At 36.0% G+C, this 25058-nt stretch overlaps 3 protein-coding genes across 5 annotated transcripts in view; 2 read left to right on the top strand and 1 right to left on the bottom strand.

Annotated features, from left to right (window-relative positions):
* LOC6037987 (zinc finger protein ush) overlaps window positions 1-25058 on the top strand; it is a 339804-nt gene that overhangs the window by 196267 nt on the left and 118479 nt on the right. The gene's annotated exons all lie outside the window — the stretch shown is intronic.
* On the top strand, window positions 1881-3788 carry LOC6037985. Its single transcript, XM_001847779.2, has 2 exons — window positions 1881-3603; window positions 3667-3788. Exon 1 carries the CDS (start codon window positions 1991-1993, stop codon window positions 3569-3571), a length of 1581 nt encoding a protein of 526 aa, XP_001847831.2. The 5' UTR covers window positions 1881-1990; the 3' UTR covers window positions 3572-3603; window positions 3667-3788.
* Window positions 6396-8188, bottom strand: LOC6037986 (putative mediator of RNA polymerase II transcription subunit 12). The gene is made up of 2 exons (XM_038254328.1): window positions 6568-8188; window positions 6396-6508 (listed from the first exon to the last, which is right to left on the bottom strand). Exons 1-2 carry the CDS (start codon window positions 7885-7887, stop codon window positions 6491-6493), a joined length of 1338 nt encoding a protein of 445 aa, XP_038110256.1. The 5' UTR covers window positions 7888-8188; the 3' UTR covers window positions 6396-6490.

The raw sequence follows: 25058 nt of genomic DNA, 5'->3' as shown, positions 1-25058 counted from the left end.
AATTTGAATAGTTGATTGCTTTTTACAAAATAAAATGCATTTTTTCAATATTGCATCACCGCCATTTTGGCCGCCATATTGGATTTAAAAATTCTAAATAATTTAAGCGTAGTTTAGGGGTCATACCTATGCTCAACAACCAAAATTAGACAACGAAAAAAAAATTTTTTCGTTATTCGATTATCCGAATCATTTTGGCCGATTTTTGCGTGACATTCTTTATGGATGACGCCTAAAACATTCAGACTCTCAAAAAAATTGAGGTTTTAAATAAACGTTCAACTGGTTAAAATGATTAATTTCTTTGTGTTTAGGTTTGTAAGGGCACTTCTATAAATTATTATGAAAAAATAAAAGATGCCTAGTTTTTCTTTTATTGCACAATTACTGTAATCTTACTGTTACTGTAAGCAAATCAAACTTTTTTCAGATTTTATAAAAATTATCTAATTTGGAAAACAACATTAATAAAACAAAAATATTCTTTATATAATTGAAAAATATCCAATCTGGTTAAGGGACCATCCACAAACCACGGTACACTTTTTTGGGAATCGCAAACCCCCATCGTGAACAATTTCCATACAAATAAAATCTTTTTGTATGGAGCGTGGACAATCGGCAACCCCCTAAGTTGTCCACGTGGTTTATGGATGGTCCCTAATCAAATCAAATCAAATCAAATTATTCGCTCTACAGCATTGCCTTGGCGTTCTCGATTGCGAGATTCCTACTCGAAACTAGGTATCCGAAGGCTTGATTGTTGAGGCAATTGCAAACCTCTTTTTATACCTTAGCTTCTATCCACCCCGGGATTCGAACTGACGACCTTTGGATTGTTAGTCCAACTGCCTACCAGCGACTCCACCAGGACAGGACCCAGGGAGACGACTCCTACACCTGGACTGAGCTAACGACCTAACCTTTTTTAGGTTAGTCCGGGGCCAACATTTACTTCCCGTCCGACGGAAGGCGTGATCAGACAAATCTCGTCTCAAAATTTGCCACCGGGACCTTCTGGGATCGAACCCAGGCCGACTGGGTGAGAGGCAATCACGCTAACCCCTACACCACGGTCCCAATCTGGTTAACATAATATAAATTGCCATGTCAATTTATGTCAATCACGATTATTTGCTGCGTTTGAATTACGGGAAATGAATGAGGGTTAGTTGTTTTCAAATGAAAGTTTTCAACCAAGAGCGCAGCCATTAAATCTCAATTACTAATTTGTGTTTCTTTCTTTTCCATTGCAGGTATGTTTGACATTGTACAACTTTTTCAAATCATCAGAATCCTGACTGCGAAACAGAGAATAATTTGTGAGTGATAGCTCGGTTTTCAATAATTTTGAAAGGAGAAGGGTACAACGATAAAAAACACGATAGAAATCAATTTCTGTTATTTTATTTATTTTAATTTTGTTGATAAAAAAATCAATTTATATTGATATTGTTATTTCCTCTGCGAAGGTAATTTTTATAAAAATAGTTTAAAATTATTATTGTGAACAATAGTTTCAAGTGCTCAATTTTCACTGCTTCTTTAATTTTTCGACGACAGTCAAATGTGTTTTGGTTTTTGGTGTGCTGCTAACACACTCAGTTGCGACCGTTTCAAATAACACAATTTGCAAGTAAGTCCAAATTCCTCATCACTTGCCATCCACTGTCGTCGTCACGACCACATGTGGCAAGTGAAACTGATACACAAAAAAAAAATCTCCAGCTAGCACTTTCCCAATGTACATAAGGCACACACAGTCGAAGAATGCAAACCAAAACAAAAATGCTTCGTTTTGTTATTGCTGTATATACAAACAAATGAACAGTCCTGGGCGTTGGAAAGGGATCGCACACACTTCTTCCCCCTCTCCCTCACACCCTCATTTGCTGGGGATGTCCCTTCGCCAGTTCTGTGTTCAAAATTGTCGATACGATCTACGCGCGGCCTAGAACTCCGCTCAGTTTGCGCCTGTACTCTATCGGCGATGGATGGTCCAGAGTTTGAGATTAGGATTTGTAGATTTTGTCTACGGTCCTCGGCGGAGGAGGAGGAGTTGGTGAACGTTTGTGAGGATGTGGAGTTGGCGTTCAAGATCATGGCGTGTTTGAGTTTGGAGGTCGATCCCGAGGACGGACTTCCGGCGACGATCTGCGCCGAGTGTTTGAAGTTGATGGAGAAGTTGGCGCTGTTCAGGGATCAGTGTGGAAGGGCGGAGCTGTTGTTGAGGGCCTCAAAGCATAGTAAGGTGCCGCTGTTGGAAAAGTTTGAGCGGGTGAGATTTGATAGTGAGGAGCGACGGGCTGTTGGAGTTGATGTGGGTGTTCAAGTGGAGGAGTTGGTGTGTGAAGAACCCGTGGCGAGTGATGCTGGTGGTGTTGATGATGTCTTTTCGGTGGAGCAGTTCCGTTTGGATCTGGATGACGAAGGTTGGCAACTGGCGGATGAACCTGACGACGAGCTGTTGGTTGACTTGACGCGGGACTTGTACGGTGAAGAAGATGCTGGTGGTACTAAGGTTTGTGAAGATGTGCACAAGAACGAGGAGCAGGTTCAACCTGAAGAGGAGCCAATCAGCATTCAGGAGAATACTGTATCAAATTCTGAAATATTGGACATCTCCGACGAAAGTCGATCGACAAGTCCAAGTCCAAGTGAGCACTCGGATTCTTCTTCCCTGGACACGTGCAGTTTTGTGTCGAACAAAGAACTTCGCGAACGAATGGAAGAAATGCTACTAGCTGACGATCTTGAGCAAGCTCAATCTATCGATGGAAGCGAAACGCGTAGTTTGGTGACTGGCTTCGACGTAGACAGTCCACGGAAGTCGCCATCATTGGAAATCTTCGATCTAACGAGCTCACCAGAACCAGCACGAATCGACTCTCCTAGGCCAAAGACACCCCAGCCAAGCTTCGCGGAAGCGATGCGAATGCTGGCAGTATCTCCCGAAACACCCAGCAAGTCCGCTTCATCCAAGCATAACTGGAGCACAATCCTCAACCGGAACAAGGTAGTTCCACAAACCCCAAGAGCCGAAGACGATGAAGACCCCCTCGAATCCCAGCTTCGCCAAATCGCTGGAATGCCGGACACCCCCGCTTCCCCCGATCCGGATACCCCCGCCTCTCCAGATCTGGACACCATCTTCGGCGAGTACGACCCAATATCCGACGGCGAAGATCAACCGCTGGACATCTACGCGGGATGCGAACCAATTTCGGACGAAGACACCGTAGTGGCAGATCGCAACATGGCGACGACCCCCAAGAAACCCATCGCGATCCCGGATGATGCCGCCACCCCGGAGGAGATCTTCGACTGCGACCTGTGCGACAAGTTCTACCCGAGGTTGACGCTGCTGGAGACGCACTACCGGACGTACCACACGTCGCCGCAGAATCGAAGTGGTGGCGCTAGGATGTCCATCGTGATCGATAACCCCACGCGGAAGTGTCCCAAGTGCGGCGAGATGGTGCACAAGGCGTCGTTTTGGGCGCACAAGAAGTCGCACAATGGTGGGGAGCGGCAGCTGATTAATTACGATAGGGCGGATGTGACGATTTGATTGAGATGTGTGCCATTTTTGGAAAATTTTAAGTATATTTTTGAAGAAGAATATTCATTAAAATAACATTGATAATCTAATTTTCATTCTTTTAGATTTTCCGGAAGCCACATTTTAAATGACGAAGGACAATTTTCCATCAATTTATTGTAGATTGTAAGCAATACAAACGCATATTTAGTATTTATTTCAAACGTCAATATACATTTTAACTCTTGCTGGCTTCTTTGTACTTCTTGAATAATGTGAAATCTGGTACTTTGTTTCCTCTTCATAATTTGAATTAATTTAAATTACATTTTTGAACAAACACATATCAAGTGTTGTACAGGCATTTAACAATTTTTAAGTTAGGATTTCATCTAGAAACATTTCTAAAAAGGAGCATGGATGCTCTGTACTGAAACCAATCGTGTATAATTTTTTCACAGATTTTTATTTTCCGGAATATTTGGACCCATTTTAAAAAACGAATTACGCGCAGGCTTAACGCGTTTAAATGAGTTAAACATTTCAAAATGGTACAGTTATATTGTGATATTTTAACGAAATATGTAGATTACAACAATTTCTAATTTCTATGCTTAAACGTTGTAACATTGTCTAAAGCATTTATAAAACGTGAAGATGAATAGTTTTAAGCATTTTTTGAATTCGTTTCTTCGATATCGGATTTTATTTTAAAAGGATCAAAAAAACTTAAATTTGACAAATTTTGACCCTTTCTTCATATAAGTTGAGTTTCAGGTTTCATAATTTTAACTTCAAGCAGTTGTAGAAAAATATTTGATTTGGATTTAAAATAAATATCCATATTTCTATATTTTTTTATCCTCGAGAAATCAGCAAAAAAATGTTTGGGTAAATTTAATTTCTATCTGACAATCTGTTATTTTTCATACAAAATTAATTATTGCAGTCAATTAAAGATACAATTCGGAATTCTATAAACAATTTTCAACGGTTTTTATTAAAAAATATTTACTGGACAAAAATCATTAAAAAAAAATAAAAGCTAAACAATACAAAAAAGGAATTGCCTTTTCAGGTATAACTTAGGGTTAATGCATCTATAATTAATCTACTTCTGAAAATTTGCCTTAAACATATATTTTAAGCTGTATTTCCATCTTTTAGACCCACTTGGGGGGGTCAAAGATTACATTTTTTTTAATCAGATTTTTTGCTTTTTGCTATCAAGAAATAAAATGTTTATGATAGTTTTTGACTACAGAGAAATCGACGAAATACAAAGCGTAAGCCGATCAAAACATAGTTGTGTAAGACCTTTGAACAAGTAAAACTGGATTTCAAGAATAAATATTTTTCAAATTTTAAACCTGATTTTCAAAAAAATAGACCAAGAGTAACACTAAATGTTTTATAAATTACTACAGTTATGCGACAGTCAAATATTTGCATAACATCAAAACCTTCACGAAAAAAACAATTCCTAAAGTATATGTCTGATAAAAAAATGCTAAATAAGGCATGCATATTGCATATATGCTGTATTTCATTCTAAATATGTAGCAGCCAAGTGAAAAAAGAAGATAATTTTTGTAGTTTAATCATTAATTTTCGATTCTTCCAAGCATATAACTACAACTTTGCCGAAAACACCAGGTCGATCGGAAATGTTTCTCAAGCATTACATTTTCAATATTAATCCCTCTTATGGAAAAATTTTGCGCACGCTACAGACAAAACCGTAAGAAAATTGGGATTTTCATATTTTTTTCGATTTTTTCTTTAAAAAATTCACCATTCAGTATCAATAGGTAAATGGTGACCGTATAGCTCAAGGAACAATATTCAGCTTGTGGAGCGAGGTTTTGAAAAAAAAGTCCCATAATATGGGCACCCTAATTTTTATGGAAACTTGTATGAACGAAAGGATGATGGAAATTTGCTTCTTTATTTATACGACTATTCATCGTCTACCGAAGTTCCTGAGAATTGCTTCAAAGTAAACTATCTACCTTCTTCCTTCCCATTTTTCCTCGAAGAAAAAGGGATGACATTAATGAATTATGCATCTACGCAATCGAATCAGTATGCTTACCTGTCCCTGGCTGCAATATTCACTGTTTGTCAAATCTTTTTCTTGTCCCAGCTAGATTCAGAAACTATCGTCATAAATTAGTTTTATGGCTTTTGTTTGGGTTTTCAACATGCTACCAGCTTGAAGATGGATAGGAAAAAACACAGTTCTTGGATGTCGGACTCTCAATCCTGCATGCAACTTGCATGCAATTTCTTATTCGAAAATTTTGTTTGCAGAGATTTAGTGTTATTGTTACATTACTACATTGATCATGGGAAGTTTAGAGGATGTGCTTTTTGAGGCTGTCAATAATAGTCAGTCAATTGGTATGCAATATTTCAAGCTGAACATTGTAAATAGACCAATACGGATTTGTAAATAAAACGACCATCTTGCGCAATCTTAATGAATTAATTGTTCTGTTTTTTGGCCCATTTACATTGTTTTGCTTGATTTTCAAAATTTTCTTTGGCTTAGTTCTTTCCTATTGTTTAATAAGACTTGGGGAATTGTGATATAGAATAAGTGCGACATCTTTAAATCATCAAATAAAGTCATAATATATTATTTAAAATTATAATACTTCAATCACCTAACATAATATCACATTTTCACTCAAAACAAATCTCTTCACACTGATTCACTGATCATTCAGCCGCAACGTCTGCCGCACCACGTCCGCATGGTCCTTGCTGTAGTGTTCGTTGCGGCGCTCCTCGTCGGCAAAGTACTTGGCGCAAAAGTCGCACGCCTTCGTCAGGCCGACCCGCTCGTGCAGCTTCAGGTGCTGCACCAGGTCACCCTGGGTCGGGAACTTTGGGGCGGTACAAAACCGGCAGGTCCTGAGGCGGCCGGGCAGCCCGCCGGTAAGGTTACCAAGCGGCCTCGTACTGTGCTTGCGGATATGGAATTGGTAGTGGTCCTCGGTAAGGAATTTGAAGTTACATACGTGACACCAGAGATTGACCGGATTGTTGGGCGGCTGTTGTGGTTGTTGGGGTTGTTGATTTGGTGAGGGATGTTTTTGTTGTTGGTTTTGATAGAGGGTAGAATTTCTGGACGGTGTCATGGGCGCTGAAGGTTGATGGTAGTTCAGGCTCATGGAAGGTGCCATGGGAAGCGATGGTTGTTGATGGATTGCCGGCGTGATTTGTCTTCTGACTGGAGTTATGGAAAGCGACTCTGGTGGAACTTGACATCTAGTAGGCGTCATGGGAATCGATTGTTGATTGAAATTCTGACTTCTGGTTAGAGTCATGGTAATCGACGGTTGTTGTTGATGGTTCATAGATGTTGACAGAAGTTGTTGGCTTTGGTGGTAAAGTGGAGGTCTTTGAAGCTGATTTACCAATTCGGAGTAAGACAATTGTGCCTGGTGTTGTTGTTGTTGTTGTTGCTGAACTACAGGTTGTGGATAGCTGGACAACTGCGCCAGCATATTGTTCATGTTGTTCAAGTTAGTGTTGCAGGATTGAATTTGAGGTTGGTTCAGCAGCTGCGGTTTGTGCTGTTGCATTGTGTAACCGGGATGAAGGATTAGTTGAGGCACGTTTTGAATACTGTTGGTTCGCTGGATCTTTTGGGGTGGTTGATTAACTGGCGTGATGTTTTGGGCGCGATGGCTGAACTGGGATGGCGAATTGTAGGGTAGCATACTTGACGGGTATTGAGGACTCACTGGTTGACTCTGAATAACTGGGATTGCGTAAGTTGCGGTTGGCGTAACTGATGGAAACGAATCAATCACTTCTTGGCGGGGCCGTAAGTCAACCATCATCTCCTGCATAGTTTGCTCTACCGTTCCGGGAGTAATCGTAGGAGATTGCAGCGACATCGATTCGTGGGATCGCACTCGAACACTACCAACCTGCGGTACTACCAGCTCCTCAACAGCTTTCCGTTTCTTGCTAACTTGAACCTGCTCGAAATGATCTTTGTCGTGCAGCCACCGCGGAATCACAAGTTCCCCGGACCAACCTCCGGTCAACGGGTACGAAACCAACAACTGTTCCGCCTTCTTGCACAACTGCCTAAACTCGAAGCACTTCTTCACGAACTTTCCACAGGGTTCACATATGAACTTGGGCAATTTATCACTGCCGATCGTCACCAACGGGATACAACTCAGGATTTTCATCTTCCACACCACATCGATGTCCACCAAAGCGTCCTCTTCGCTCAAACATAACCGACAAATCCGGCGCACACTCAACTCCTTGGCCTTCTCCAGAATGGCCGGATCGCTCGCTAGAACTTCCGCGGGAATCATGTCGACCCTGCTCTGATACTCACTTCAAACTGAACTAAAAATAGTTTCTCGCATAATCTTTTATTCTGTGGACGCGCCACAGATGCGAGATCCAGAGATCCTGGAGGTCGTAAAATTTACGACTTTTCTACACGCTCCCTCTTCCACGATCCTTCTACACCACTCCTCGTCCTTATGTAAAACCCCGTTCGTTGCGTCGTGGGTGAACCTTCAAACAATTCAACAAAAAAAAAGTACTAAATTAAATTTTCGGACAGGCGCCTCCACTGGAGGCCGCACCAGAACTGAACGAATCGCTGGGAACGCGACGCAATTTTGTCGAGAATTTCTTGCCTGATCAGCATCAGTCAGTCAGTCAGTATCGTCAGCTAGGGCCACTCTGTGTGTAGTTATGTATTGAATTATTATTTACATAAGAATGCGGCCCGAAATGAAACACTTGGGCGCGAAGGAAGAAAAAACTGTGAGCTGTTTGTGCGAGCATTTCTTGGGCGTCCTCCGCGTGTGTGGACTTTGGAGGGACACTTGACGAAAGTTGGCACTCTGATCTGGAACTCGATTGATTTTACCTTTTTTATTCAAACCAAATTTCTTAAATTTCTTAAATTTCTTAAATTTCTTAAATTTCTTAAATTTCCTAAATTTCTTAAATTTCTTAAATTTCTTAAATTTCTTAAATTTCTTAAATTTCTTAAATTTCTTAAATTTCTTAAATTTCTTAAATTTCATAAATTTCTTAAATTTCTTAAATTTCTTAAATTTCTTAAATTTCTTAAATTTCTTAAATTTCTTAAATTTCTTAAATTTCTTAAATTTCTTAAATTTCTTAAATTTCTTAAATTTCTTAAATTTCTTAAATTTCTTAAATTTCTTAAATTTCTTAAATTTCTTAAATTTCTTAAATTTCTTAAATTTCTTAAATTTCTTAAATTTCTTAAATTTCTTAAATTTCTTAAATTTCTTAAATTTCTTAAATTTCTTAAATTTCTTGAATTCCTTAAATTTCTTAAATTTCTTAAATTTCTTAAATTTCTTAAATTTCTTAAATTTCTTAAATTTCTTAAATTTCTTAAATTTCTTAAATTTCTTAAATTTCTTAAATTTCTTAAATTTCTTAAATTTCTTAAATTTCTTAAATTTCTTAAATTTCTTAAATTTCTTAAATTTCTTAAATTTCTTAAATTTCTTAAATTTCTTAAATTTCTTAAATTTCTTAAATTTCTTAAATTTCTTAAATTTCTTAAATTTCTTAAATTTCTTAAATTTCTTAAATTTCTTAAATTTCTTAAATTTCTTAAATTTCTTAAATTTCTTAAATTTCTTAAATTTCTTAAGTTCTGTTTTTTTTACTTCAACTCAAATTCTGAGTGCATCATTGCCGACACTTGTGCCTGTTTGTGCATATTAGTTGCTGTAGCTAGAAAACATAAGCCTTCATACCCCAACCCACGTAGAGTGCTGAGGGCATAGTTTACATGCTTTTCGTGTCTGTGCTGCTTGCTCTGCTGTTAATCGTCGTGGTTGTCGGTCGCAGGGGAAAAAGTTTCCCAACTGAGTCATCATTTTGAGTGGCGCGCAAAATAAAAATTTGCACTTTGGGTTTCCAAGACGCGATCAAGTTGCTGCTATTTAGGGGGAAGAGTCAATTTCGCGTTTGACGGATATGGTGCCTTTTTGGGGGTAGTTTTTATCAAGAACGTGATCTAATTCTGTTGGTGTTATCTGCTGCTTTCACCTGATGATTTTATTGCCGGGGACACGTTAATGAATTTGTTGTTCTGATGCTCATTTTGACGAAATGGGTTTATTTCCATTTTTTTGCAATTTATTCAGAAACAAATTGAATTGCTTTGCACCAATTCATTTGTAGATTTTATCACAAATTTAATTTATTTTATCACAAATGTAGATTTTATCACAAATCACAAATAAACGTTAATATGTTCCTTCGTTTGAGAACCACGATTCATGAACACAATTCACGATTTTGAGAATTGATTTTCTTTCCGTGTTGTTTTGCTTTTCCCAGGAAATGGTTTTGTTGTTCTTTGTCTTCATTTCTTCTACATGACAATTAGCAAAATCATAAATCAGCGCCATACCCTCCAATAGCAATCTTACAAATGTTGGACAGCTGTTTTCATTGCAAATTGATCGGGGGGCTTTCCCAGTCATAAAACAATTTCGGGATTTATCCTTGCAATTTAAGTATGCTTTTTGTTTTTTGCCTGTGAAAACACAGATTAGAGGTAAACTGACGCCTCTTTTAAGTGCAATAAAAATTTGTCTCAAATAATCATGTGGCAGTAAATCTCACTCTTCTGCTTTGGTAATTTCTTCAATGCAAGAAAATGGATAGGTATCTGGAATAAAAGAGAGTAAAACTTCAATATATTTTAAACAATGAATTTTAAAGATAAGATGTAGTTAACCAACCATTGACGCTTCACTGATTTGAAACTCATGGTTGAAGGTTTTAAATAGGGCGTCCAAATTTCCCGGGTTTTGAATTTCCCGGGAAACGGGAAAAATATTTTTGGAATCCCGGGAAATCTTTTAAACAGATTTAAAATCTAAGTTTTCATTATATTTGTTATGTTTTCAAGCATACAATCATAGAATTAGCTCAATCATATAAATTGCTGATAATCTAAACTTCAATCTATACAAGGACGACAGTTTTTAAAAATCCTATATAAAATTAAAATAAGTTTTTTTGTTCTTTGTTTCTCGATTACTTTTTCAAAAGGTCCTATGTACAAAGGAAACTCTTGGCGCATTTGTTGTTTTGAAAAAGTTATCTAGACGACGTGCTGGAAAAATCAAGTTTTACAATAAGTTGCTTACAACATCTTTTGCATTTGCCTTTCGAATGATATTTTTGCAAACATCCATGTGTTAAATAAATTCACCGTTAAAATTAAAAATAATTTGGAAATTTTACTTATTGATATAAGTGCTAAAATGTTTAACTTTCACAAAAAAACATTTGCAAAAAACATATTTTACAAATTATTTTTCAGTTACTACCACCAACTAGGAAAAAACAGTTGAAATAGGTAAGGAGATTTTAGAACAATAAATTAAAAAAATCGGTGTTCTGTGAAATTGTTTTGGTCTGTTGTTTTAACCAAAGTAATTTAAAACATCATGCAAAAAAATACTAATCAGCTGTCTTAATTCGTTTCATTTATCCTGAATTGCCCCACATACCAGTGCCTGATGAAACATAATTTGATTTGATTTTTTTTTTTTTTTCAACTTTTAAATCTTAAATATAAGTAGATATATCAATCTTTTAAAAATATATAAAATCAAATATGAAATATTTAAAGCGCTAGGCATTTTGCAGATGGGTGAACTAAAATTTAAACAGTTTGCCCTAATAAACTAAATTAATGCGGATATATGCCGAATACAAATTATAGGGGAAGGTGGGGCAAGAGGAACAATCGCTCGTACGGCCGTAATTTTTACAATCTTGATTATTTCCAGTATGAGGAATTGTTGCTAACAATGCAATTAGCTGATTCTACTACCACATAACCGCCAAAACGACGTAAACGCCATGGAGCATAAGATTTAATGAAGTTTTTTTCAAAGCCTTTGTTTTCTTCTAATATTTGGAAAGTACAAAATAAGGCTTAGGGTTCGTTTTAAGGATCATTTTATCAAAATGCAATTTTTCCTAGATCAGTAGTGTCCCTACCAATGACTTGCACCTATTTTAAAGTATGATTTAACTTTTGGTTATTTTTGTTGAGAGTTTTAAAAAAATCTTTTACAGGTGGGGCAAGTGTACCATATGCACTTTTAGTATGGAAAAAATACGAATTGCTGCAACAACATATTTAATTGGAAAATAAATACATAAACGTACTTAAAAACTGGTAAACAATTGTTAAAAAAATTGTCCATGCAAAATATAGTGATATTATGAAAATTTCCCTTTTTTCATCAAAATAATATTTTTTTTCGTAAAAGCGATCAAATTTTAAGTAACATACTATTATTTAATCTAAAAATGAAAGAAATGTTTCAAATACATCCTAATCTGATGTATCTAAGTGATAACAGTTCAATTGTTAGCAAATTAACATGTTTTTTTCATGCATTGCTCCTCTTGCCCCAACGGGTTGTTCGTCTTGCCCCACCAGTTGAGTAGAACGTACGGAAATTCATTTTTTTAAATCATTTTTTTTGCATTAAAAAACAGGATTTTTTTAAAACTTGTTCTATCAAAGTCTCAGTCAAGACCTGGAATAAGATGATTCTGATAAATCTGACAGATTTTTTAACGTTTTTAATGGGTTATAACCAGCATTTCCTTAGCTTGTTATACTTGCCCCACTTTCCCCTAATGCTTTAAAATTATTATCGATTCTGAGGTATTCAACTGTTCATATATTTCCACAACCAAATCAGAATTTCCAGACCAAAATTTGTTTGTTTTTTGTCTGGAATTCCCGAGACAAATTATAAAAAATCCCGGGATTCGGAAATTCCCGGTTCTGGAAAAATCCCGGGATTTTTGTCCCGGGAATTCCCGGGATGGACGCACTAGTTTCAAAATATAATTTTGTTACACCCCAATGTGCAGTGCTATCACAGAAATATTTAATTGAAAAATGCGTTAGCATTCAAAAATCAAGTTTTCTGTTAATAAAAATGTGTTTGAAATACAATTAGTGTATTTTCTTCTTCGCAGTTTCAAATCAAATAGATAATTAACATTTAAATGAGCAAAGACATGCGAAGAAGAATGTTAGTGAATTAATGTTTCTTCTCAATATACATTGTGTTCAAATAACTCAAATTCTTCCGTTTGGCTACAATCTTCTTACTTACAAATTTGAACATAAACATGATAATCTCCTCCAAATTGAGTGAGCTCACGTTAGATAAACTCTTCATTACCGCGCCGCCGATGACGGCAACACCTCACAATATTACACACTCGTGTTGCCTGTTTACGACCCCCCTCCAAACTTTTCTCAACTCAACGCAATATCAGCAATTTAACCGGAAAAAATAATGCCCCAAACCCTAAACAACATCCCGGCGTTGTCCTTGCCTGCAAAGAAGCTGATTTTTCTTATATTTTCACACTTCATTATGCATGTTTATATATTTTATATTCAAGATTAACCCTTTCCCTAGGACTATGGCGACGTCGGTCTCGTTTTTGCTGACTCTGCCAACCTGAAAGAACACATCCTTTTCTTGGAGCGTCTGCTGCTCTCGTGAGCTCTCTCATGTGGTGTGCCGGAGTGAGATAACGACGCCCCGATAAGCGCCTTATATTTTCCAAAAACTTTATAAACCATTAATTTTATATTTTTGAATGCTCATCTGGGCGTGTGGTTTGGTGAGGAAAACCCCATCATCGTCCTCGTCCTCCTCGACGATGTGTCTTTTTCGGCGGGAGGTTGGGTTAAGGCCACAGGACTCATAGATTATAGTTGGTTGGAGCAACATCAGCAGCACACATTACCTCGAGGAACCTCGCGCCTTCTCGGTCGTTGTCGTCCTGTGTGGAAAGAAGAGGGCCTTCCCGTCTTATCTCATCTAGGCCAAGCCTGAGCGCGCTAGTGAGCCTCACATCCTTGGAGTAGCTTCTTCCTCATATCGCACCAGCAGACTGTCGTTCGACAAACACCCTGCCGCCGGAGATGTTAGCCGGTGATTGCCGGTGTGTGTGTGTGTGTTCGCGTCCGAGATTCCCAACTTCCCGAACATATCCTGGCGGAGTAGAATACGCCTCGGCTTCCTTTCGGTATAAATTATGTTTACTTTCTATCGTCTTTATCTCTGGAAAGTCGCCTTCGCACACACAATCACACCTACTACCCAGCAAAAGTGACTTAGTCTAACTGTCTGTGTGTGTGTGTGACGTTGACTCAGCAGCAATATCCTTTCCCGAAGGAGTCGCGCTTCTCGCGCTAATCCTGTCCGCCAAAGAGGCAGGAGGACCAAACTCACTCTCATTCACACGATTATAATAATTATGGCTGCGAGATAAGCTTCGAAGGAGGAAGCTGGCTGTTGTTTTGGAATATTGTGTTGAATCTGGAATCCTACCTACGTGCGAGAGGTTGTCCTTAAGGAAGGACTTGTGGCGTGCCATCGAGAAAAGATGCCGAGGAAGCGATTAGGTGAATTGTGCAAATAACGGGCAAAACTGAAAGTGTTTCCTCTCGTTTCCTTCGTCCACCCTGTATTTGCATAGGTGTTGCAGGATATCTTTGTTTGGATAGGATGAGGAGCGAAGGATGTCGGATCATTGGAATAGTAAACTTATTTTGTTATCGCTGTTTTTTTTCTCTTATTGTTTACTTACTGAAAAAAGTTCTAATTCTAGTCTAAAACTTTTATGGTATCTAAAAAAAACTTAGACTCATGTATAGATAATAGATTGTTTCATATATGTCTGACAGTCTGATCGCTGAAGGGCATTTGTGTACCAAATTGTCCGTTTTCTTTAATTTTTTTTTTTTATACATGGATAATTCTCCGCAAACTCACACAGCAGTTGCCCCGACCCCTCTTCGAGGTCAATTTTTTGATATCTCGTGACGGAGGGGCGGTACGACTTCTTTCATTTTTGAACATGCGAAAAAAACGGTGTTTTTCAATAATTTGCAGCCTGAAACGGTGATGAGATAGAAATTTGGTGTCAAAGGGACTTTCATGTAAAATTAGACGCCCTATTTGATGGCGTACTCAGAGTTCCGAAAAAACGTATTTTCATCGAAAAAAACCCTAAAAAGTTTTTTTCCGTTACTCGACTGCAAATTTTTTTGGAACATGTCATTTTATGGGAAATTTAATGTACTTTTCGAATCTACATTAACCCAGAAGGGCCAGCAAGCTTCTATCAAAAGTTTTGTAAAATTAGTTTTTTAAATAGTAAAAATCAGCTAATTGGATAGAATTAGGAGCGAGTGCTTTATCCTGCGAAACATACGAGAATTTCCCTTAGTTTTTAAATGCAAATTTGATTATGCTTCTGAAAATCAGCTCTGAAATTTTTTAGTACATTTTTAAAATTATAATTTCATTTGATGTAAAATTACATTAAATTTGATGCTCCTATTACTTGCATCAAATAAATCTTAACAATAGGTTATTTGTCATGTAATTTTAGGTTTCACATAATGTAGATGTGTGCCCTTGAGAATTTAATCAATTTACGTCAGAATATACATAATATTACAGCGAAAATACGTTTACATGATTCAATAATAGGTTAATTCAATGATTACGTCAAATGTAATATTCCAATTTTTTTAGTGTGTATTTAAAAAAATCATGAATTGTTTAAAAAACTTATCTCTGAGAAATGTTATCTATCCATACTTCTAAGTGGCTTTTTGTCCACCAGAACACATAAAAAATAAGTTTTTTAGAATGTCATTTGTGTGAAAAAGTAAATTGAACAGATGGGTAAATTTAGTTTAGAGTGTAACTATTTGTTTTCTGAATCTAATAATAATCTACAACTTTTCTGCTGATACTATGTAATTCGATTAGAAAATTCCTTCCTGAGTTACTTACTTACGAATATTCACACGCCAATTTTTTTTTTTTTTTTTTGAGAGCTGAAGATAATTGTTTTCTCTGGTCATAGCGAAAATCCTCAAAAAATTTAACAAAATAAAAAATATCTGTATATTTAAACGTTGCATTGTACTAATACAGGCCAGCCCAACGTCCGGCCCGCGGGCCAGATTCGGCCCTTGAAGCCATTTCATCCGGCCCGCGACGGCTTTTCAAAATAATTCTATGACCGGCCCTTAAGGCTGTTCATAAAATATTGAATAAATAAATTGATTGTCTGAATTTAAAAAAATAATCTGAACATCAAATTTTATAATATTATAGCAACATTCTTCATGTTTGAGTTTAATTCTTGTACTTTCTACATAGATATTTCCAAACTGAAAAAATTTGCAAGAAAACAAAATGATCCATTTCGTAAAATTGTTAAATTTATGAAAAAACTTGGATTGTTGTCCATAAATGTACAAAAAGACACTAAATTTGAATTTCTTTCGGTTTTAACTGTGTTTATAAATAAGTAAGCAAAAGCTAATGAATTTTTCCAGAACAACTTTTCAGTGATAAAGATTTTTTTAATGAAGCTTAAAAAGGCAAATTATTCATACTGAGGATAGATCGCGCCAATATTTTAAAAATATAAAAATTATGTCTCAATGGGGCATGAAATAAGGGCAAAATATATTTTTTCATAAACCTTAAATTTGGAAAATAACGAATTAAAAATGATTTAATACATATTTTTTACACTTTTTAAATTTAGCTTGTTTAAACACATTAAAATATTTGAATAAAGGTGCACAAAAACGCAAAAAAGTTTGGTTTTTAAAAGGGAGATTCGAATACACATTTCGTTTGAAATTTTTTTTTTTTCATGTCTCATTGATTTGTTATATCGTAGTGTTGAGGAAATTAAACTTAAAAAATTGCAACGACCATTGAAAAATGAATGTTTTTTTTTTTTTTTTTTAAATAAAAATTGCAATCGTTAAAAACAATAACTCTACAATTTTAAACAAACAAAAAATAAAATAACTCAAATAAACTCATTTTTGAATGTTATCCTTGTTTTTCATTCTTAAAATCAAGATCTAGGAATCTTATTTGCAACACTATTTAGTTCTTTGATTTATTTTCTTTAAAAGAACCCAATAATAAAAATTTAACAAAAATGTTTTATCTTCTTCAACTTCTATCAAATATGAGTTCTGGCCCGCCACTGCTTCAGAAACATCGGATCTGGCCCGCAGGACCAAAAGGTTGGGCACCCCTGTACTAATATATTTTAAGATAATCAATAATACATACTAAATAAATTGTAGATTTCATGTGCTCATAAAAGGTAATTACAATCATAAATTTAATTACAGTCCGCCCACAATTGCCACCACAGTGATTGATCAAATCCCCTTTAATTAAGAGAAAATTTATGACAGTTTCCACCAAGGAAAAAAAACAGCAAATCCCCCAGATCACTTTTTTCCACCACACGCCTCGTTTGACACGCCTTTGTTGGAGCATTCAGAACAAGGCATTATCTCTCTCTCTCACTCATGGTGCGGGGGCGGTGCGCGCATTCAAAGTGTTTCCCTTAATCAATTTTAACGATTCACTCAACTGCAGCTCATCGACATAGTATAGTACTAAAAAAAGTGTCTTCCCCCCGTCAAACCGCGTGAAATTGGTCGAAATGAGATTATATTTTACGACCTTTTGGGTGGGCGCGAGCGAAGTTTCTTTTTTTTTTGCGATCCGGAAATTTGCATTTGATGAGTGAGTGTGGGTGATTATTGAAACTCGTGTCATTTTTTTATGCGATTTGGACGTGACATTTTTTTATGCTTGGAGAACTTTGAGGCGGGGTGGTGGCGATGATAAAGCTATTAAAAATTGAGAGATTTTTTGGGTTTTTTTTTCTCGGAGGGTCGGAAATCAATAATTGGCTTTTAAACCGTTTGAAACAAGCGAATTTTGGTGGGAGGATCTGCCGGAAGGATGTTGTCAAGAAGCGTAGTTATCTTCGTGGCGGGAGTCCCGAAAGTTGTGCGTTGGCACAGCAGTTGGGGATTTGCAGATTAATCTGTGTTCGTTGCAGGAGCAGGGGAGCTACTAACGATCTACTCTGACGACGCTGTCACGTACCCGAGACAGGATAAACAGGTGCTTTTGCATCGTTCTCACCGCTTGTTTGAGGATGCTGCAGATGACTTTCTTGCGTCTTTGTTTGGGGATAAATCTTCGTTTCTAAATATTGATTTTTGAGAAGTCGAGCTCGTCAGTTGAACTATCGTTGTCCGCACATTCGCACCAAATGTTTGTCAAAACAATGAAATGCAAATAAATACGGACTTATCTGGGTGAGGTATAAAACTTGCTGTTTTGCAATTTCAACGCAGTTTGACCAAGATTATCGTTTGGAGTTGTCGTAACCGGAGTCCAGGATAAGCAATGCTCGCCATATCTCACCGGATTTCTCCTATGGGACGATCCCTGCCCGTGTCCGAGCCACTTGGTCCAAGGTGGTGATGGTATATTTTTGCTTATCAGAAGACCCGCAGCCAAGCATTCCCACATCCTCACACGTGTGTATGTGGTGGATTCATCTGCAAAAACTAGAGAGTCTGCAGCTTTCTTATCTTTTGCAACACCCCCACACACAGATGTGATGTGTACTCCCCGCTCTCCAAAGAAGGACCCGGACTCGCAAACTGCTGAGAAATAGCACAAAAACAGCAATCGTCAGACAAATTCTCAGTCATAAAGAAATGTTTAAACGACTGAACCCCTTTCGTTCCAACGGGATATCTTGTACTGGATACGTCTCAAACCTTAAAGTTTCTAATTGAAATGGAAAATATCAGCAAATGAATGATTTCTATCGCCGGACTACTTCCCAAACCAAAGTGTGATTTAGGCCAGGCTAAGCCGGTGTTTTCTTAAATTTCCCACCCACTTTTAGTTAAAACTAAAACGTCTTTGCCAAGAAGTTGCTTGTGTTGCTATCGCAAAACGAAGCTCCGACATTTCTCAGAAATTGTTTACCATATCGTGTATCCTGCCCGGGCTCATAAGAAGAACTCGACCACCACAAGAAGGGCACACACCGCACACTGACAAAACGCTTATCTCAGCATTAAAATTCTAATTAAATTATGGATTCAGCTATCGTGTGTTTATCTTTCCCCATATCGTTCAATGGCCACACGCTCGAGTCTTGGAACTGGCAGGAAGGAGCTTTTCCCTGGGCTTCGGATCAAATGAGGAAGAAAATTCTTGCCTTCTAGTTCTGAGGACAAACAACAACAACAGGATCTCGGACCTCAAGAAGGATGACCTGAACGTCTTCCAGGGTGTCGAGATTAGACGTTGACCCAGAAGAGTTGGAAGCTTCTGCAAAAGCAGCTTTTCTATCGCCAAGATGTGGTGCAGATTCTTTGCAAAAGCCGGCTGACTTTTCGTGAAGGACTACCTACACATTGGGCCGGGCAATCAAACGAATATGAAATTAATAATAAACAAATCCGGCATTGTCTGAACCTTTTAATGCTCTGAAAGCTTGGCAAGGGACATGAGATAATCTCTCGTCTTAGGAGGAAATTTCTTGACTGGTTGTGCAAAAGTGTGTATTTTTCATTTGCTGGGATTTGGTTTTGCAGTTCTGGTAACAATTTTGTAAATTTGGAATGAAATATTGTCTAAATTGAAAAAAAATCCAAATACGTAAATGCAGATAAAAAAAACTCTAAGACATGGTGTCGATTTCTGTAAAAGTCAGGGAAAACCTGGAATTGTCAGGGAATTTTATTTGACCTGGAAAAGTCAGGGAAAGTCAGGGAATTTTAAGCTGGGTCAGGGAATTTTGATGATCTTAAAAATATTACTACAAAATTTCATTTCTTCTTGAAAATTCGCCCTTGATGATGTATTTGAATGTCTTCCAGGCCAAACTTTGCAACATTAATAATATTTAATTTTTGATATTGGTCAGTCCGGAAGGAACGCAAAACTCTATATAAAAAATGCTTAAGAAAAGGGTCACGAAGAAAAGGCATTTCTTCGAGCGTTGCTTGTTTGCAATATGTTTAGGTTTAAAATTCAAATAATTTGGATTTGTTTTGTTGAAAATTACAAATTACTGGCGCACACAGGGTGGGACAATACGAGGCAGTTGCCCCACCATCCTCAGAGATTTTTTCTAAAATTGGTAGTTTGCTCTGCATATAGGAACCACTGAGAAAATCATACATTTTGTCAGAAAGATTAAATGATTTAAAAATTCTAAAGATAAACAATTCGAACTTTTGAAAGTTAAAAAAAATCTGAAATTCTAAAGCTCAAAGATTCTAAATTTTAAAAAATTCTGAAATTCTGATATTTTGGAATTGTTGATTTCTTATTTTTTTAAATTCTTATTCTATAATTCTGAAAAAAAATGTAAGGTTAGATTTTTTTTGCAAAATTTCACGTTTGTATTCGTTATCTTGCAGCGACCTCAAACTTAAATCATTAAATTTGTCCATTTTTCGAACCTCACCACAGTTCTGACCATGCGCGCTTACGCAAGCATAAATAATTTTACCCGTCGACTCGCGTTGCGCGACAAATAATTAAGCTTATGTACAGGTGTGGATCATCCTCACCTGAAAAGCCCTTTATTAGTTTTCGCCAATTGTTAGGCAATCAAAAAAATGGTTAAGCTTTCAATTATGAATGTGCGATGTTATTCCACAGGGGAAATTGAAGGTGTGGCTTAACCAAATTCATTGGCATGTTTGTTCAATGGAGAATTCGACCTTCTCATTATTGACTTACATTTTTGAGAATATTTGGCCCCATAATTTTGATATTCCAATAACATAATTTAAAGTTTCCCGACAAGGGTTCGAACTCATGACTTCCGATTTTGAGGTGTACTCACGACACCATACGGAAAGTCATGAAGAATTGCAGAGGTCTGCATAATTTAATTCATGAGGTTCATCGATGCTTCTCATCAAAACGGACCACTTTTAGTAGAACAAAATTTAGTAGAGTTTTCGGGGACTGACTATAAAAACCCCAAAATTCTTGAGGAGGGCAGTTAGTTCCAGAATTAGTTCCAGTCAGTTCCAGCCAGCTCCACTCCAGTCCAGTTCCAGATCCTGAAGAAGCCTAAGACCAGCCGGACCCGCCAGCAGCCACCAGTAGCAGAGGCCCCAGTCCAGCCGGACTTAGCGGTGGAGGCCGCAGTCCGCCGGGACTTAGCCGCTGTGAAGAGTCCGCCGGGACTTAGCCGCTGTGAAGAGTCCACCCGGGACTTAGGAGTTCGGGGTCTGGCATGGCTCGGCGCAGATGTCTGGAGGACAAGTCTTGCTTCAACATAGAGAACTGGCTCGACGAAGAGCTTAATGCAAAGTGATGTGATCGTGCGCGTAAAAGTCAAGAGTGTTACCGAAAAAAATGTAATCTTTAAAAAGTGTAATATACAAATAAATGAAGTTTACTGATCTGTTTTGACTCTGCAAGTAAATATCACAAAAATCCTGAAAGCCTAAACCGCTCGGGCCGTTCAATCTGAATTTATATTTTTCTCAAAATTAAACTGAACAATGATTTAAAAATGATCCAAAGTAATCTAAAAATAGTGATGGTGAAATGGAATTAAAAATTCAAAAATAAATTCAAGAATTAAAGAAATAAAACAAAAATTTATGGAATAAACAGAGTTGTTACGGACGGCGCGAAGTTGGCGCGGATTTCGCGCGGTAGCAATTTTGATAAAAAAATATTGGGAGAAATAAAATTACTTTCAACTTTAAAAGAAAAATATTATTAACAATCAGGATAATTTTCTGTTTTTTTTTTCGTTAAGTGCAAAAACTTCGATTTCTTTTTAATTGAATTTTCTTCCTTGTTTTTATTTTCTCAATAAGAAACGTCGAAAGATGAAGATGAAAATTATGAAGAGATTTTTTTTTCAAATGTGTTGTTGAGGATTTCTTAAATAAATGTTTCACTACACTCAACTTATTTTTAAACATACTGACTCTGAATATTGAATATCTTTTAAGTTTTGAGCATTTTTTTACCCTTATTTAGTGTTCTTTTATACTGGATACATTCAATTTGCATCTTGTGAATCTTAATCATGTTTTAAACTTTTCTCGAAGATACAGACATTAGGATGTGGGACCCACACACATTGTGGGTGTACTGTGCTTATATCCAAAATATGAGCTTGATTGGACGTAACAGAAGCTGGCCTTTGAATTTTAGATAGGATTCAACCAGTAGAAATATTTTTTTAAAAATTTAAACATTCTAGAAGAAAAAATGTCTGCCGGTGTGGATCAATCGGACTGCGCACTGGACTCACAATCCAGACGTCGCCGGTTCGAATCCCGAGGCGGACGCAAAAAATTCTCAGTGTAAAATAGCTAGTCGGTGCCCTCTCCCCGTGCCATACATTCACACTTAGGAGACCCGGGAGGCGGAGTCTTGTCGCAAAAAGAACGATACACGCCTGTGGATCCGGTGACGAAACCGAATGTTTTAAGAGGGCCACATTAAAAGGTGTTACGTCGATTCCGTTGAAGAAAAATAAAAAAATCAAAACATTAAAAAAAAAATCAGCTCCAACATTCAAAATTGAATCATTCAGAAATTTGGAAATAAAATTAGAAAAATAGTATTAAAAAACCCAAAAAATATATTAAAAAAAATTTAAAAGATCAAAAGTTTTTAAATTTAAATTTAAAAAATCTGAACAAAAAAAAACAATGAAAGGAACAAAAAAATATTGTTATTATTATTATTATTTATCTTTATTAATGAGCTAACAGCCGGAGGTTCAAGGAACAAAAGAAAAAACTCTTATTTTCTTAAATTTTTAAATTCTTAAATTCTTAAATTCTTAAATTCTTAAATTCTTAAATTCTTAAATTCTTAAATTCTTAAATTCTTAAATTCTTAAATTCTTAAATTCTTAAATTCTTAAATTCTTAAATTCTTAAATTCTTAAATTCTTAAATTCTTAAATTCTTAAATTCTTAAATTCTTAAATTCTTAAATTCTTAAATTCTTAAATTCTTAAATTCTTAAATTCTTAAATTCTTAAATTCTTAAATTCTTGAATTTTTAAATTCTTGATTTTTGTTACCATCTCAGATTACAGAAAACCTGATAAAATTTGAAGTATTTTTGGAGTTATTTTTTTCGGTTAGAGACATTTTGAGAAGAAGATGTAGGAAAATTTTCTTCGATTTTTCTAAGTGACGCTTTGGCAAGATTATCAAGTTTGAACTGTATCTTAAATTCTCAAGATCGAGGATTTATTATAATTTTTAATTTTTATTATTTTTCTTTATTTAGATTTTTAGATCTGAACTTCTTAATGTTGATTTTTTTTTTGCCAAAATGTTTGTTTTGGCTTTTCCTTCTAGTTTACCTTATCCTAGCAAAAATACATTTTCAGCGTTTCAAGATTCTGTGTTCTGAGTTACAAAATTGAATTTATTATGATACTCTTTTGTATGTTTGTCGCAAAATTATTTTTCTTAAAATGACGCAAATTTTGCGCGGATTGGGGTGGCGCGGATTATTTTTTTTTGCTTTCGTAACAACCCTGAATAAAGAAATTTGAGAGTTCAAGAATTTATAAAATATGGTCTCTTCGGAAAAGTAGTTTCAACTGTAATTAAGATCCAGCATCCGAGATTTCATAGGGATTGTACAACTACATTTTACATATTTTTCCCAAACAACATTCAAGGGTTTACAAGGAGGAGTTCCCGTGGTCAGATTGAACTTAAATTTGAAATCTATTCCAATACACCCAAATATCTAAGTTTGATAAATAATGACTTTTTGAAAAGCTCGAGCAGGTTGTATTTTAGGCTCTAGTCAAGGTAGACATTTTTTTTTAATTTCATAGCAAAAATATTTAAAAAATATTTAAGAAGATGTTTTCTTCAAATATCCAGAAAACCGTTAACTTTAAATACAAACATTGTTGAAAAAGACCTAGATCTTTTTGAAAACCGTAAACATGTACTTGAAAAATTCACATTTAATTGTAGATTTTTTTTAGTTTTTTAGTTTTTTAAAATCTTAAGGTTCGGCAAAATTACATATTTTTTCAAGTGGAGACCAAAACTTTGAGTTTATTTTTTATAAAAATACAATCAAAAATGGCATCGACCTAATTCGTTTGAAAATTCGGCAAAAGGCATCAATTTTGAAATTAAACATGACTTCTTAGCTTACATTAATTCAATTTTTTGAAAACTCCCATAAGCTAATAAGTGTTTCATATCTCGACTTTTTTTTATTAGGTCCTATAAACATATGAAAGACAATAGCTTTAGGACCTTTTCAAAAAAAACTCGGGATATTTTAATAGGACCTACTAAAAAAATCTCTAGATTTTTTGGTAAAGGGCAACATTTAAAATTACATCACAAGATAAAAAATAGGACATTATTATGGTTGCTCATTTTGGATGTTCAATAAAAAAAAATGATTGAAAACATAAAAAAACGTTTTTAAATTTTTGCAGAATCCATCTTTAAAAAAATAAAATAAAAGAGTCATTGAAGTTTTTCAATATCTTATACTTCCAATATTCAAAAAGGAAAATGCATGAAACCATAAAAACGCTCCAAACAATATGTTAGTAAAAAATAGAAAAAAAATGATGGTCTGGAGAGGTCAGGGAAAAGTCAGGGAATTTTATTTTGGGATTTGGATCGACACCATGTAATAGAACCCTTTAAAAAAAATGTAGTACTTTCTTATCCTGCAGATAAGCCTTCTCTTTTCAGCTCAACAAAACGCAGTGCATTTCTTCTAAAATGAACCCCGACTGTGATAGGCACTTAACATGACATACTGGGATCAGTAGACAAGTTTTTTTATGTCCAAAAATTAGGGCATTATGACATTTTTTTCTAATTTGTGTAATCATTTGTCCCTTCATTTTATTGCATTTTGTCTACTTTTTACGGTTTTTTGCCTTTCTTACTAAAGAAAGGTATAGGGTTTGCTTTTTTTTGTATATACTCGTCTAGTTCTAACTTTATCTTTAGACGTTATTTGAAACAGCGCGAGGGCTAACACCACCTAAAACCTGATTCCGAGATATGCTGTATCAGCATAACCCAAGTGTGACACGGACTATACTTTTGCCATAATTTCGCAGCCGGCTAGCGGGTTTGATACAGATTTGAGATGTAAATCTGTATATACAACAATTCCATTTGAAAAGAGCCTAAACCGAAAAAAAAGTTCTCCAATCGGGCTCAAATTTTTTCTGGGGGTTCCTTGGCCAAAATAATTAGACCCGTATTTTTTTGTTTGGCCATTAGGGTGACCTACATCTTGCTAGGGTGGTTCGAAAAATGGCAATTTTCGTCATTTTTCGCAAAAATCACTTTTTTCGAAAAATCATATCTCCGCGCCATTTTATCCTATTTTAGCTGTCTTAGACGCAAAAGAAAGGTGATGAGTTTGGCTATTTGAGAAAAATAGTAAGAAGTTCCAAAAATCTAGCTTAACAAGTGAAAAAGTCGTATGAAAACTTAAAATTGCGTTTTGACCGTGTCTGGACCAAAGAGCCTATGCCTGAAAATGTT

The sequence above is a fragment of the Culex quinquefasciatus genome, chromosome 2, assembly GCF_015732765.1.
Source record: "Culex quinquefasciatus strain JHB chromosome 2, VPISU_Cqui_1.0_pri_paternal, whole genome shotgun sequence".
Classification (NCBI taxonomy): Eukaryota; Metazoa; Arthropoda; class Insecta; order Diptera; family Culicidae; genus Culex; species Culex quinquefasciatus.
The sequence above is the reverse complement of the archived record's forward strand: the minus strand, read 5'-3'. Positions and strand labels throughout refer to the sequence as shown.

Bases quoted from the DNA above. Each gene is read 5' to 3' on its own strand.
- LOC6037985 (XM_001847779.2), top strand. From the start codon at position 1,991: ATGGATGGTCCAGAGTTTGAGATTAGGATTTGTAGATTTTGTCTACGG.
- LOC6037986 (XM_038254328.1), bottom strand. From the start codon at position 7,887: ATGATTCCCGCGGAAGTTCTAGCGAGCGATCCGGCCATTCTGGAGAAG.